Source organism: Plutella xylostella, chromosome 27, assembly GCF_932276165.1.
Source record: "Plutella xylostella chromosome 27, ilPluXylo3.1, whole genome shotgun sequence".
Classification (NCBI taxonomy): Eukaryota; Metazoa; Arthropoda; class Insecta; order Lepidoptera; family Plutellidae; genus Plutella; species Plutella xylostella.
The window spans coordinates 1219859-1234881 of record NC_064007.1 but is presented as its reverse complement, the minus strand read 5'-3'; the positions used below and the strand labels follow the sequence as shown (position 1 = coordinate 1234881).

The window sequence follows — 15023 nt, the reverse complement described above, 5'->3', positions numbered from 1 at the left end:
TACACCTTCCATACGAAAATTTTATTAAAATATTAAATTTTAAAAAATACACTGTATTAAGCAAGCATGTTAATGTGAGATAATATAAAAATATATATTTGTTTAATTGCATCCTTTTTAATGGAACATGTTTGTACACAAGTGTTAAATTTCTGTCATATATTGTCTTGAAATCTTTACCCGTTTCTTGATACACTAAGTCTGCCATTATTTAGAGCCAGACATTATAGTTTCAATATTTTTATAAATTAATTGGTCTTAAAGACAACATAATAAAATTGTATCACGCAACTTGGGCTCCTCCCGCTAACATGGCGGGAAGTGGTAGATACGACCGGCCGCCCCGCTCGCCGGCCCCGGGAACAGTGTCGCAACATTCTTACCGACAGTGTTAAGCGGTCGCCATGAACAGATCCGACTTTTTTCCACAAGAAAAATCGGGAAATATTCATAATTAAGAGCTGAAACTTTCCTAACATCTTCCTTATTGATATTATGACCTTCTAGTGCAATAAACTGAAAAATGCCCAAAAGTCAGTTACGACATTGTTAATTGCTACAGTCGATATTTTCACTGAAACTTTTTCATTGCTTATGAATGTATTACAATACGTTTTTACTTGTTTTTTTTAAATAAATATTCGTTTTCATCGAAAAATTGCAATAGAAATCACCGCAAACATATTTTTATGCCTCCATTCACATGCCAAACCCCTCATACCCTCAGCCTCTCGAAACGTCAGCCGAGTGCCGCCAGCCCATGGACTCAAAGCGACGAAGTCAATTCAATTAACGAAATCCTTTAATAGGCAAATAAGCAGAAGTGATTACGTCTCGGCTGCGAGTCACGCGGGGGACATCAAAGCGAGTGGCGGGTGAAAGTGCTTGTCTTTCAAGAGAGTACCTTAGAATATGAGTGGAAAATAGGGGCTCCATACGTTTGATTTGTGTGCCTATCTGTGTCTTTGCCTAATGAAAGGGTAGAAAAGGATGTATCGGTTTGAATGTTTTCAATGTGGCTACGGCGAAGCAGACTGGAGTGTAGAAATTTAATGCTATCCACTGGTTTCCACTGCCACTATGATCCTAGGTACCTACTGAAAAAACCTTAAAAAACATTACCCTCCTCCTTCGGCAGTCGGGTAAATAGGTACTCTAGCGATGATCCTTCAACCATAAGCAATTATTAAACAAAAGATTGGGCTATAGGGCCTAAAGGTACTTGCCTAATCGATACCTACCTACATATACTTACATTACAGATCATTTCTATTGTTTGACTATTCTTTGTGCCTTCTTGTGTCCTATCAAATTATCACTATAAATTCATAGTAAGAAACATAAAAGTATTGGCGTAGGAGGTGGATATTTATGTACCTATGTATATCTTTTGTTGACCGTACCAGTACTTACAATAGAGTTTTAAATAGCAACTTTAGTGTGGACATTCTTGATACTCGATCAAATTCATACAAAGTAATACCTATAATAGTAAAATGTAGGGTCTAATATACCTTACCTATCTGAATTCTGAATATTGGCTCTCTTGCCTCTTGGCTCTTACAGACCGGCTGCGAGTGGCATCTGTCGACGAAAGCCGTAAACGTTTAGTCAAATAGTCCATAGAAGCCGCCGACAGGTGGCGTTGGATGCTGTTTTACCATACAGGGTGTTGCAAAAAGGGTATACTAAGCCGAAACCAGCATGTGCATGTTATATCTATAATGCGGCAAGTTACTTGGCGACCCTCCTTGCGGGGTGAAAGAAGTGGCGGGGGCGAGGTAGCACGACATGCTACACACGTAGAAAAGTGTGCCCGGATTAATCTCGCGATAGCTTGTAACTATTTCTGACGTAAGTAAAATCTTATTCTATGACTGTTCCCGTAAATGTCATATTTAGCTTAAAATTTATAGTTTGACAGCATTAAAATTTGGATGTTTACCTTCAGAATATCTACCAATTTGAATTTATTTATGTAAAAGTGTTTTATTTTATAAATCAATTTCCATGTCACTTTCATGTTCACTCTCTGTTTGAACTTGTTCATCGTCGTCGTCATCCTCATCTTCATCATCGTTTTCATTAACTTCAATTATAAATCTAAGACAAAAACCAATTTATGTTTAATTTACAATAAATTATAAATAAACTCTATCAGATTTATAATATTCGTCTAAATTTTTTATGACATGGTCGTCACAATTTCTCCACTTTTTAGGCGAATAATTAGAGAAAAGCAACTCTAAGTCTTTTATCTCTTTATCTAAGTTAGAGTCAATCGACGTTCTTGCGAGCTCGCCTTTCACGTACCGCCACACAAGTTCAATAGGATTTAATTCCGGGTGGTATGGGGGTAGGCGAAGCACGATATGACCATTTTCTTTCAAAATTTCATCAATTTTGTAATTTTCTCTGTGTTTTGCTCATTAATTACTTTCATTAAATCACATAAATTTTGGTTGCTTTCCTAGTTACAAGAACTGACAACTGACGCACTGTCATATGGACTCTTCGTCTTTGTTGTTTACTTTTTCGTATCTGACTGCGCAGTACCAACCTTTAGCCGCGTAGCATGACTGATCCGGTACGCTGTTCTACAAGAAGCCCCTATATTGAGACATTATACGATTTGTTGTTATTAACGTTATTTTGTTGACGAATTATAGATTATATAGATACCTAATAATAATATTAAAAAGGCCTCAACACTCATCCTAAGACTAATGGTCTCAGGATCAATGATCTCATGTGGGTCGCACTCAAATTATGACAGACTAGATAAGACATGTGGCCGCCTCGGCTGCGCGGCCGAGACTGCCGTAACAATGACATGCAGACCATGCAGTGCACGCGTTGCCCTTCCCCGCTACCCTCCCGCTACCCGCTGTCGTCTTGGGTACCTCGTCCCCTCCGCGTCTTTCACCCCGCAAGGAGGGTCGCCAAGCAACTTGCCAATCTATAAGCCTAAACTGAAATCAGAATTTCAAAATTAGCGAAACTTTTCTACTCACTTTAACGTGCTTTTAATTGAGCCAGATGCAGTTCCTAACTAACATAACATCCTCACACAGAATAGGATAACGAATGTATGCAAACTTTCAATCTTCTTTCAAGGTACCTAGCCTACCTTCCTGACCCTCGGGTAAGGGGCAGGGATGTAAGGGCCCAAGCACCCTTTCAGAAAGCACGACAGCTCGGATTAAACAAATAATAAATAAATAATAATGATAAAGTCTGACAGTCCATCGAAAGTTCACCGATACGTTATGGAGTGCGATATCGCTATGACAACATCAAAGCCAAGTGGGAGACGGCAAAGGAAATAAATATGGAATATTTTAATTGATTCCGCATGGCATAGGTTGGTTTCTTGAGTACTTACCTATACTTAGTCGTAGTTAGTAGTAGACATTGAGTAGAGGGTACACCCGAGTCCGCGTTGTTCTATGGTAGTAGATGATAGATGTTATAATATAAAGTGTGAAAATAAAAAATAAGTATTAAACAAAAACCCATCAGATTTTTTTATTTTGAAATATGTGCAAGAACACGTTGTAAATTTTAATGTCAGTGATGCTGAAAATTTTCGTTTGGTCATGAATGGTCTAATGATATAATGCGTATGACCGAAATGTTAATCTAGTATGCAATACCTATCAAGATTTTTTTTACATTTCATATATTAATAACGAAATAAATAAATATGATAAATATGTGGGGACATCTCACACAAGGCCATCCGACCCCAAGCTAGGCAGAACCTGTGTTATGGGTGTCGGACAGCTGATATATCTGCACAAATACATAGATAGATAGATACTAAATATAAATATCAACACCCAAGACCCGAGTACAAATATCTGTCTTTAAACAAATATCTGCCCCAGCCGGGAATCGAACCCGGGACCTTCGGCATAGCAGTCAGGGCCACTAACCACTACGCCATTCGGTCGTCATATGTACCTAAATCTAGTACTTACCTATCAAGAAAAAATCTGCTAAACATTTCATATAAGTACTAGCTGTTCCCGCGCGCTTCGCTTCGCGTTTAAAAGTTTTCCCGTGGGAATTCCGGGATAAAAAGTAGGCTATGTTCTTTCTCAGGGTCTAGACCATATGTATACCAAATTTCATTCAAATCCGTTCAGTAGTTTTGGCGTGAAAGAGTAACAGACAGTCAGACAGACACAGTTACTTTCGCATTTATAATATTAAGTAAGGATACAAAACCATAATGTCTTAATGTAGATAGGTCTTGAATTTTATAAAGACTTAACTGACTGAAAGCGAAGTTTTTAAATCGCTATCGGAACGATTACATCTAAAGGAAAGTGAAGACAAAAGTTGTATGCATAATTTACGAGATCCTTCTGGGAATTAGCATCTTCATGTTTAAATTGCAATTCGTCTGACAGTAATTGTTGTGAAAGTACGCTTTTAAACTTGAATGTACCTACATTTATGCCTTATAAGGTAACATTATGTATAACGTATAACTCAAAAAAAACAAATCGAAAATCAGTTTAGCCGTTATGGAGCTACGCTACCACAGACAGACACAGACACTATAAACTTGTACCACCTCCTGTCTCGTCGGTGGTTAAACATAACCAGCAAAGAAAGGTGGTACAGATCATATTACACGTGCTCATTATCCCGTAACAGTCATAGATCATTTCAACACCCATGACAATCTAAAGTCGTACAGACCAGCGCCCCACAGGAGTGACGACACAAAAATTTCCTGACGACGAAATTGAGGATATTTGTCATAGCAGACGCTTGAATAACGCCCTAACGATTCGTCTGCTATGTACAATGATATTTTTATACGAACTAGATGGAGTGTCAGTGCAAAAGAAACGTCTCGACAAATAACACCCCACTTATTTAGAACTAGCTGTCCCCGCGCGCTTCGCTACGCCTTAAAAAGTTTTCCCGTGGGAATTCCGGGATAAAAAGTAGCCTATGTTCTTTCCCAGGGTCTAGACCATATGCATACCAAATTTCATTCAAATCCGTTCAGTAGTTTTGGCGTGAAAGAGTAACAGACAGACAGACAGACAGACAGACAGACAGACAGACATAGTTACTTTCGCATTTATAATATTAGTTAGGATTAATATTCGGTTTCATATTTATTTTACTTAACTTTTAATATTTAGCTTTTATTTTATTTATAAATAGTTATATTTTTTAATAATATTTGGAGATCTTACAACTAGGTACATAATAACACAAAATCTACTTAATAGCTAGATACTAGCCCCACATGTCCTAACGGCTGGGGCGCGAGTCTTCCAATGAAGAAAGGGTTTTATGTAAGCATATTGCATTGGTAACAGGGTAGGCGACGAGGTATATAAAATTTATATAAGTATAGTGCCACAAACTTATCTGTTCCGGTGACAGCGAACTAAATTGATCCATATCTCATTACTTACTAATTAATTGTATATTTTAAAACATTAGATGGGTTTATTATCACCACAAGAGCGAAATAACAATACGAGCAAACTTAAAATCTTATAGAATTAAGAAATATTAGAGATTTCTTTGAGCTGTCACCGGAACAGATAAGTTTGTGGCACTATACTAAAGTAATATATTATTAGTTATGGTATGATGACCCAAAAGGTTAAACCTACATGTTTACAAAGGTTTGTTCACATCGACAGAACAAACCATCGCCTCCACTTCTGGGTCTGTGTCTTTAGTCAATTCCCTTTTATAAGACCTCCCATAGTAGAAGTAATCCTCAATTTCTTGCATTGATTTATTCCTAGTTTCTGGCAGATAATAGTACATGTATATCAGACTTATTAGTAACAAGATAGCTAGCACAGCAAAGGCACCGTATACTGTCAGTAGATTGAACAAAATCAATGTTACTCTTAAAACAGTAAAAAGGAATAATAATGCAATAAAATTGGCAACTGCAGTGGATGTCTCTCTAATAGCAAGTGGAAATATCTCTCCTGATATAACTAAAGGTAAGGAGGAAATACCAACATTTGAAACCATAAGATAGCAAACTAAAATGGACACCAACAACCAAGGTCTACTGGTCATAACATCTACATATATCAAATAACCATACAAAGAAAATATGGACAAAATTGCAGCAGATACAAAACCACTCCAAAATAAAATCGTTCTTCGATTTAAAAACTTAATTATGAGGCACGACATGACATTGCCTATCACAGAAATAATGTCGAAGCTGATGATGTACACCGAGACATCCATCTTCTCAGGCAGAATTTCGGTCATAATAGACGTTGAAAACACAGGGATAATATGACGTCCGGATCCTTCCAGACACACGCACAAAGCGAAATATATGATCAAAGGTTTGACGAATTCCCTCTTGGTAAACCATCTGAAGAAATGTAGCATTTTGTCTGTGAGACTTTTGGGCGCCTGTGTGTTGAGTGTCCGCTCGTGCTGCGCCTGCAGCATGGCCTGGAACTCCCGCTGTGCGCGCGCGCCGGAGCCGCGCAGCCAGCGGAAGGCGTCCCCGGCGCGGCGCCGCTCCCCGCGCAGCAGCAGCCACGCCGGGCTCTCGGGCCACGAGCTCGTCACGCCCAGGCTCGCCAGCAGCGGCACCGTCGCGATCAGCGCCACCGTCCTCCAGTGGAAATAGATTCCTACCAAGTGCGTCAAAAGGGTACTCACAACGAAAGACAATGTTTTAAGACTGAACATGAGCCCGCGCACTTCAGGCGCTGTGTATTCTGCCACTACGCATAGCCCTATATTGTAGGTGGCGAGCAGAGAGAAGCCTTTAGCGATTCTCCCGATGATCAGCATGGGCACGTTGGTGGCGAAGTAGATGAGCAGCCAGCCCAGGATGCTCGGGATGATGAAGAGGATGTGGGACAGCTTGCGACCCAACTTGTCGAGGAAGTAAGCGCCTGCAATGTTGCCGAGCCACCCTCCGAACACCATGGATGAAGCTGGAAACATTAAATAGTACATATCAATTATCAATTCATTTGCCGTCCGAAGCTGAAAAGAGAAGAGATGAGTTTTCAGCTTGGGTGGGTGGGTGAATCCACTGTTACGAAATTCTACTGGTTGATTTGACATTTCTGCAAGTCTGCTCTCCGCATTGGAGGAGTCTATTTATGGTGGGTCTAATATTGCCGATTTGCAGTTAGGTAACTATTCATTTGCACATTATCTCTGCACATAGCCCATGAGTGAATTACCTATCAAAGCCTTTTCAATACTAATCCAACAAAAATAGTCTTGACATAAAGCACATACCAATCCAGGAAGCCGTGTCCCGGTCCACTGGGATGGGGGAATCCTTGGCCATCAGAGCGGGGAGCAGGCAGGCGGGGTAGCTGTTGACCACACCGCCGGAGAAGTGACACAGCAGCGTGCCCAGCACTATCCATGACTGCAACAAAATAATAATGATCTCTATTATTAAGTTTCTCTCTAGTCTGTTTTTAATCTCAGATACTAAAATGATAGATTCTGAACGGTTAATAAACAGTCGATTGGCCGGAAAATAGAACAATCGACTGTTGATGAACCGTGTTATCACGGATTTTCAAAATCCGTGATAACACGGTTCATCAACAGCAACAGTTTCAGCAAAATTTTTGACACATGCTAATGCTAAACTCTCTCTAAACGCCATAATAATAAACGTGGTTGGTAGAATGAGTTTTAAATAAACAAAGTCTTGTTGTAAAGGTAAGCGTCCATCTTTCGGCATCGTACACAACGGACGTATCGCATTCAGTAATCTTAGTACAGAACTACAGAAATTCACACACGTGTGTCTACTTCATCGGCATTTCTGGCGCCGTTTCTCCATACATATTTATAAAAAACCGTTTGATCCGAAACGTACGAAACCGATACCTGGACGTTTACCTTAAAAGAACATAGTTAATGCTTCAATTTATGAAAATATTATCTAAAAATAGTGTCCTAGTCACGCTTCTTAGTACTTACTTGTTTGATTAGTGGCGAGACCATTGTTATGTGAATATGACTGTGTATTACGAAATAGAACACGCAACAATAAGCGTTAGCCACTGAGGCACTCTCTTCCGCAAGTGCGAAAAACCAACTGGTGAACTTGAAAATATTTAAAATGTCAGTAAATTGTGATTTCTATAGTATAAAATATACCTAAGTAGGTAGGTATCTACCTATAAATAGGTGCAGCTGACTAAATACAGTGGCCTGAAAAAAATGGCACTAACCACACTTATTCAGTCTCTTTTCTTTCACAAAAATGGAGAAATTGGCACTTAGTGTGGGTTTTTCATTACCGATCGAGCAGTGCGTTGCATGGGACCCTTCGCCCGCGAGTCCACTCGTAGGTAGGTACTTAGTAAACTTTTGTCAGGTCTTGGTAAGTACGCGTAATTTCTACGAAATTTGAATGAAAATTCTGCTCACCATAACAAAAATTCACGCGACATTTAGTACTTAGTTACCTGTCTCTAAAGAACCAATTTTTTTTCCACGAATTTTCAAAAGTCAAACAACGGAGTTGTTCATAATGACCCTCTGATTATCCCTCTATTAATTTTATTGGAGCTCATGTTTTTGGGGAAAGTTATAGATGTCCAGTAGATCAATCCAAATGTCCAGTAGATGTCATGTGGCTTCAAGTATATACTAATATGAATATGATAGCCCTACTTATAAATACCACGGAATCTGATCCTAAATTTATCCTGTTATGCTAATAGGTAATATGCAAATCTTTACCAAACAGAATTAACCTTTAACTTTGCCTAATGTGTCCTTTGCATCAGATATGTAGTTCTTAAGTTCGTGTTTATAAGTGGTGGTGGATCATTGGTTTATACCATAGCAATATCTTCAATATCTTGCCAGTACTTGCCACTATGGTGGCTCCAGTTTTGAAACAAGTGAGTGGGAATAACATTTTATTTAAAAATTGCGGAGTTGGAAAAGACTTGTAAACGTGAATGTTTGTATCTGGTATTGGGTGTTAAATGTTTGTGTTGTGTCATATATCCAACCCGCCAAGCGTGGAGATTATGGAAATAGAGGTATCCCTATAGTCTTTGATTCATGTCCTGATATCCTGCAGTGAAAGTGACACTCACGAGAGTCCATACATTCACGAGCAATGGCAGAGTTCCAACAGCCATTACCATTCCATATGTCACTGGAACATTATCATTGTTCATCACGACCCATTACGTCCCCACTGCTGGGGCACGGGTCTCCTTCCAATGAAGGAAGGGTTTAGGCCTAGTCCTCTTAGTATCATTCCTCGTGACTGTACAAACTGTTCAACATGCTATTCCAGTCATGGGTAGTGCTGGCCAGCCTGCTCTGCAACTTCGGCATCGGCTGCATCATGAGCTTCCCGGCGGCCCTGGTCCCCGCGCTGGCCGCCCCGGAGTCGCCGATCAGGATGGACCGCGGCACCGCCTCCTGGTTCGGTAAATTTGCTTTCAAGAGACACTACACACGATAGTGAACCTATTTATTCATCAGTGAGCTGACCAAATGCACACACCAAATACGTACTTATTTGTATGAAATGCCGTGCCGCTACCATGTTGAAAGATTTATCATACCACTAGCTGTCCCCGCGAGCTTCGCCTTAAAAAGTTTTCCTGTGGGAGTAATATTACGCGATAAAAAGTAGCTTAAGTATGTGTCAATCCAGGGTGTTAGCTAATTCCATACCTTTCGTTAAAATTCATTCAGCCGTTTTGACGTGAAGAATTAACAAAAATACACACTCAATACTCACACACATACTCACCAACTATCGCCTTTATAATATTAGTAAGTAGGCTATCACAGACGTATAGGTAGGTACTAGGCTAGATGGGTGACGACTAGCGAAAGGTGCTTTGGGAGAGGTCTACGTCCAGCAGTGGACTGCTATAGGCTGATGATAATGACACATGTTAACGTCGGTGTGCTGCCGGCCGGCTAGTTGAAAGATTTATCATAATCATATTATATACCTCCGTAATTAGATAATATAAGTACATTGTGTTTATTATTAACGTATTTCTTAAAACCTTTCCTTTTCAGCCTCATCTATGGCCGTCGGCATGGTCTTCGGCCTAATAACAGCGAGCTACCTCCTTAAGAAACTGGGTCGCAAAACGGCTCATTTCCTCTCCATCATCCCCGGCGTCCTGGGCTGGGTCCTCATCTACTTCGCTTCTGACGTCACCACGCTCATCATCGGCCGACTCCTGGGAGGCGTGTTTGTCATGGCCAGCTTCAACGTAGGCCTCTGTGTGGTTTCAGAGTACACTGCTCCAGAAACCCGGGGTTTGCTCTTCAGTTTGAAGACGTTTTCCTTCGTTGCGAGTACTCTGCTGACTCACTTGATGGGCATGTGTTTCCACTGGAGGACGGTGGCGTTGGTGGCGACGGTGCCGCTGCTGGCGAGCCTGGGCGTGACGAGCTCGTGGCCCGAGAGCCCGGCGTGGCTGCTGCTGCGCGGGGAGCGGCGCCGCGCCGGGGACGCCTTCCGCTGGCTCCGGGGCTCCGGCGCGCGCGCACAGCGGGAGTTCCAGGCCATGCTGCAGGCGCAGCACGAGCGGGCACTCAACACACAGACACCCAAAAGTGTAAAAGAAAAACTGGTTTACGTTCGCGTGTTGTTAACGAAGAAGGAATTCACAAAACCTATGATTTCGTATATTTTCCTGTGTGTGTGTTTGGAAGCGTCTGGACGGCATGTGTTTCCAGCGTATTCTACTATAATCATGGCAGAGATCTTACCGGAAAAAATGGATGCGTCTATCTACGTGTTGAGCTTTGATGTGATTGCTTTGATAGGCAGCGTGATCTCTTGCGTTACTATTAAGTTTTTAAATCGTAGATCCATTTTATTTTTTAGCGGTATTTTCTCTGTTGTTTCCTTATCTGCATTTTCCATGTATGGTTATTTGATACACGCGGGCTTGGTCTCTAGTAGGCCTAGAATATTAGTGTCAATTTTAATTAGTTATCTAATGGGTGCAAATTTCGGTATTGCAACAATACCGTATGTTGTTAAGGGCGAGTTATTTCCACTGTGTGTTAGAGAGACTGGGTTTGCGGTCGCTAGTTTTTGCGCAACCGTGTTATTGTTTGTTGTTTTGAAAGTTTCATTAATATTGTTCACTCACATCACAGTGTTCGGCACATTTGCAGTGATCGCTCTGTTGCTATTGTTAAGTTTGATATGTTTGTACTTCAGTCTTCCTGAGACGAGGAATAGAACAATGCAAGAAATTGAGGATTTCTTTGTGTGCGGGAAATTTATTGAAAGGCAATTGAATGTGGATGACCCGGAGACACAGGCTATGGTTGGTGATAAACCTGATACGACAATTTATTAAATATTGATAAGTACCTATCTACTTATAATTTCTTTTGTTTAAATTAGTTCATTTCCGACCTACCCTTATCAGATTAGGTTTTTTACCTGTGGTCTTTAGACTTAACTAACTAGGGGAGTGAGTAGGGTAGGTAAGGGAAAGATGGGTACGTACGACCAGTTTAATAAAAAAACCAATGATAATAAGTACCTATATAAATTGTATATTTCTTACAAAACAGTTATATAATTTAATATTTTTTTTTAATAAGTTAGCATATTAAAATAAATTACTTAACAAGTACCTACAAAATAAATTTTTCTTATTAATAATCCACACCACAATAATTTTATGAAACTTTTCCGTGCCACACTGCGCCATGCTTATAAAAAGATCAGCTAGAATTTACCTTCCAGGAGTGGTCGTCTGGGCCTGGCTGAGTTTCACCATGAATTCTCTTGCCTCAAAACTCCACACTTCTATCGTTTCAACGGCATTAAATGTGTGGGAGACCTTACATACTGTAAGGTCTCCTACACATAAACACAATACGTCGTTGCGTCGTGCAACTCTTTCGCTCTCTCCCATTGAACACCTGTGAGTGCGAAGGAGACGTTTGCATGAATCCACGTCGTGGTATATGTTTATGTGTGAAAGCCCTAAGTATTGGCCAGCTACATAAAATTTGTCATGTTTTAGGCTCACCGCACACTTTCAACAGCAGACCCAGATGGTCTCGCGAAATGCCGTAAATGTGCTGACATTATGTGGCATTCCTTATAAATATGATCTGTGTTCAACCACGATCCTAATGGCATTCATGTAAACCCCCTTCTGACTTCTTTCCATCCGTGCCGGCTTGCATCGCGCATCGGGTGACTCCAGCATAGAGTAGGTATTTGCCGAAATAAATGCCCTACAGATCTGGTCGTTGAGAGCAGGGAACTTATATGCCGAAACCAAATGTATGAAGCCCTGAGCCCCTCGTCTTCGTGATCCGAGTTTGATACGTATATAGCACCAAACCATCGATTGGTGAAAGACTTAAGATAGTTTGGTCTTGGACCAGTTTCCAGGATTCGCCAGATGCACCTTGGTTCGAAATGGTAAGTATGACTTACAATAAATCTAAAGGATTCAAGGTTTTGATGAAAGCATAGCTTCTTTTTCTGGACCAAATTCGTTTTTAAACTGCCTTTCAACGAATTTACCATGCTTGAAGTAATCCTCAATTTCTTGCATCGTTTTGTTTCTAGTCTCTGGCAGATTATAGTACAAATAAAGCAGACTTAGCAGTAATAAAACAGAAAATACTGCGAATGCTCCGTACAATGTTATAGAAGCTATAAGTAATAAAGTTAATTTTAAAATCACAAACAGAATTATTGCTGAAAAAGCAGCAGAAAGACTGGTTGAGAATTCTCTAAAAGCAACTGGAAATATCTCACCTATTACTACTAGAGGAACTGTTATGATACCGATATTTGACAAAACAATGAAACTTATCAACATTGTCATTATAACCCATGGTCTATTCGTTACAACCCCAGTATGAATCAAATAACCATACAATGAGAAAGACCAAAGAGTCACAACTGAGACAGAACCACTTAAAAACAGAATAGTCCTGCGGCTAAACCTCTTAACGAGAGTACACAATACGCCACCACCTACTAAGGCAATAACATCAAAGCTTAATATAAAGACGGAGCTATCGGTCAAATTAGCATCAGGTAGGATTTCAGCCATGATGGTAGTGGAAAACGACGGTATATAATGCCGTCCCGAACTCTCCATGCACAGCATCGCAAAAAAACTAATGACCAACGGTTTCATGAACTCCTTCTTCTGCAATAAATTGCGGTAATGAATCAGATTCTCTTTGAGATTTTTCCTCTTAGTTGCATTCTGATCTCGCTCTCTTTGCGCTTGCACCATGGCTTGGAACTCCTTGACCGTCCGTTCGCTGGTGCCTCTCAGCCAGTAGAAGGTCTCCTCGCTTCTCTTGTAGTCCCCCTGCAGTAGCAGCCAGGCCGGGCTCTCGGGCCACGTGAGGGTGATGGCCAGGCTCACCAGCAGAGGTATCGTACTCGCCGCGGCCACCGTCCTCCAAGAGTAGTATGTACCAAGGAAGTGCAAACCAAAGCTGCCGATGGCGAAAGATGAAGTTTTCAGAGAGAACAGTATGCCGCGCACCTCTGGAGCGGTGTATTCGGATATAACGCAACACCCTATGACGTAGGTGGTGGAAACACCGTATCCTGTTAAGACTCTGCCGATCATGAGAGTGGTGATGTTTGTGGCGAGGTAGATGAGGGCCCAGCCGAGGATGGCTACTGGGATGGCGAGTGCGTGGGACCACTTCCTGCCCAGTTTCCTGAGACTGTAGATGGCTGCGACGTCCCCGAGCAGCATGCCGATACCTACAGATGAGGCTGCAATAGGGTTTTAAAATTAGTACTCAGATAAGTTTGCATGAATGCAGGACAATAATAAAGACGTAGGCTACAACTCTGCAAAAAAATGCATCCATCTTTCGTGAACATCGAAGACGAAACCCCATGAGATCATCATCTTCATTCCCTCGAAAAAGCAAGTAATTTTTTGCTTTAATCTTACTAAGGAACACGTAACTATGGGCTGATGATAATGATTACAGGTTTTTACTCACCCAGCCAGGACGCCGTACTAAGATCCACTTTTATGGGTGAATCTTCAGCCATCAGCGGCGGTAGCAGTGATGAGGAGTAACTGAGGATTATTCCATTGCCCAAGTGGTTTATTAGCGCTGCCAGAGCCACCCATGACTGGAACAGAATAAAGAAAGATAAATAACAGTTAGTTATCCAGAGCCAAATTGGTGCAATAAGGACTTAATACCAACAGTAAAGGTGTTTTACTCACTTGTTTTATCACTGGTGCAACCATTAGCTACACGCAAAATTATCTTTTTACAGGTACAACTAGTCTCACAGCACTATCATAAATAAAATTCTAAATAAAGTTTGTCTATAAAATTGTAAATACACTGCTGAAGTGAATGAGCATACTGATACATATTTTAATATTTTATAAGTTCATTATCGTACATACATAGGATCATACGGTCACAAACGCATTCAAGGTTTTACTAAGAAAATTATTAATATTCAGAATTAGGTATATTTTGCACCTGTATCTACTGACAAACATTGTTAATTAATTTCATTCTTATGTATAGTTGTTGTGTGACATTATGTGGACGCGATGGCTCAGTGGTTAATTTGTGTCCGTTGGGTCTAGGTCCCGTGATTGTGGTAGGCATTTTTTCCTGGGCTGTGCCTTAGGTATGTATATCCACTAGACTAGAAAGAGTAGGCATATAAGATATTAAAAACTAAAATGTATGTATTATGAAATCAGCATACTTTATTTTGGATACGACCAAAGATTACGGTTTACGGTGATCATTTTTTTTATGGGCACTATTTTTGGGAATTTCCACAGCCGTTTTATTATATGTAGACTATTTTAATTTATCATGAATATCAGAATAAAAGTAAATTATTAAGTAGGTATTTATTTTATTTCTAATGCACATATGCCAAATGTTTTTAAATACCTACGTATTTACCTGCCTATCGATAAATTTGTAAAAACTTTATAGAGTGGGAATTTCAGGGTAAAAAAAAAAACTTAAAT

General features: G+C 40.4%; 3 protein-coding genes across 3 annotated transcripts; 1 reads left to right on the top strand and 2 right to left on the bottom strand.

Moving 5' to 3' along the window:
- Window positions 1–5614: 5614 nt before the first annotated feature.
- LOC105395212 (facilitated trehalose transporter Tret1) lies at window positions 5615–8103 on the bottom strand. Its single transcript, XM_038109969.2, has 3 exons — window positions 7978–8103; window positions 7276–7411; window positions 5615–6962 (listed from the first exon to the last, which is right to left on the bottom strand). Exons 1-3 carry the CDS (start codon window positions 7999–8001, stop codon window positions 5656–5658), a joined length of 1467 nt encoding a protein of 488 aa, XP_037965897.2. The 5' UTR covers window positions 8002–8103; the 3' UTR covers window positions 5615–5655.
- Window positions 8104–10050: 1947 nt separating this feature from the next.
- Window positions 10051–11381, top strand: LOC119691806 (facilitated trehalose transporter Tret1). Its single transcript, XM_048630921.1, has one exon. It carries the CDS (start codon window positions 10068–10070, stop codon window positions 11361–11363), a length of 1296 nt encoding a protein of 431 aa, XP_048486878.1. The 5' UTR covers window positions 10051–10067; the 3' UTR covers window positions 11364–11381.
- An 868-nt stretch (window positions 11382–12249) lies between these two features.
- On the bottom strand, window positions 12250–14468 carry LOC105395209 (facilitated trehalose transporter Tret1). The gene is made up of 3 exons (XM_011567150.3): window positions 14247–14468; window positions 14014–14149; window positions 12250–13777 (listed from the first exon to the last, which is right to left on the bottom strand). Exons 1-3 carry the CDS (start codon window positions 14268–14270, stop codon window positions 12480–12482), a joined length of 1458 nt encoding a protein of 485 aa, XP_011565452.3. The 5' UTR covers window positions 14271–14468; the 3' UTR covers window positions 12250–12479.
- Between the last annotated feature and the right edge of the window lie 555 nt (window positions 14469–15023).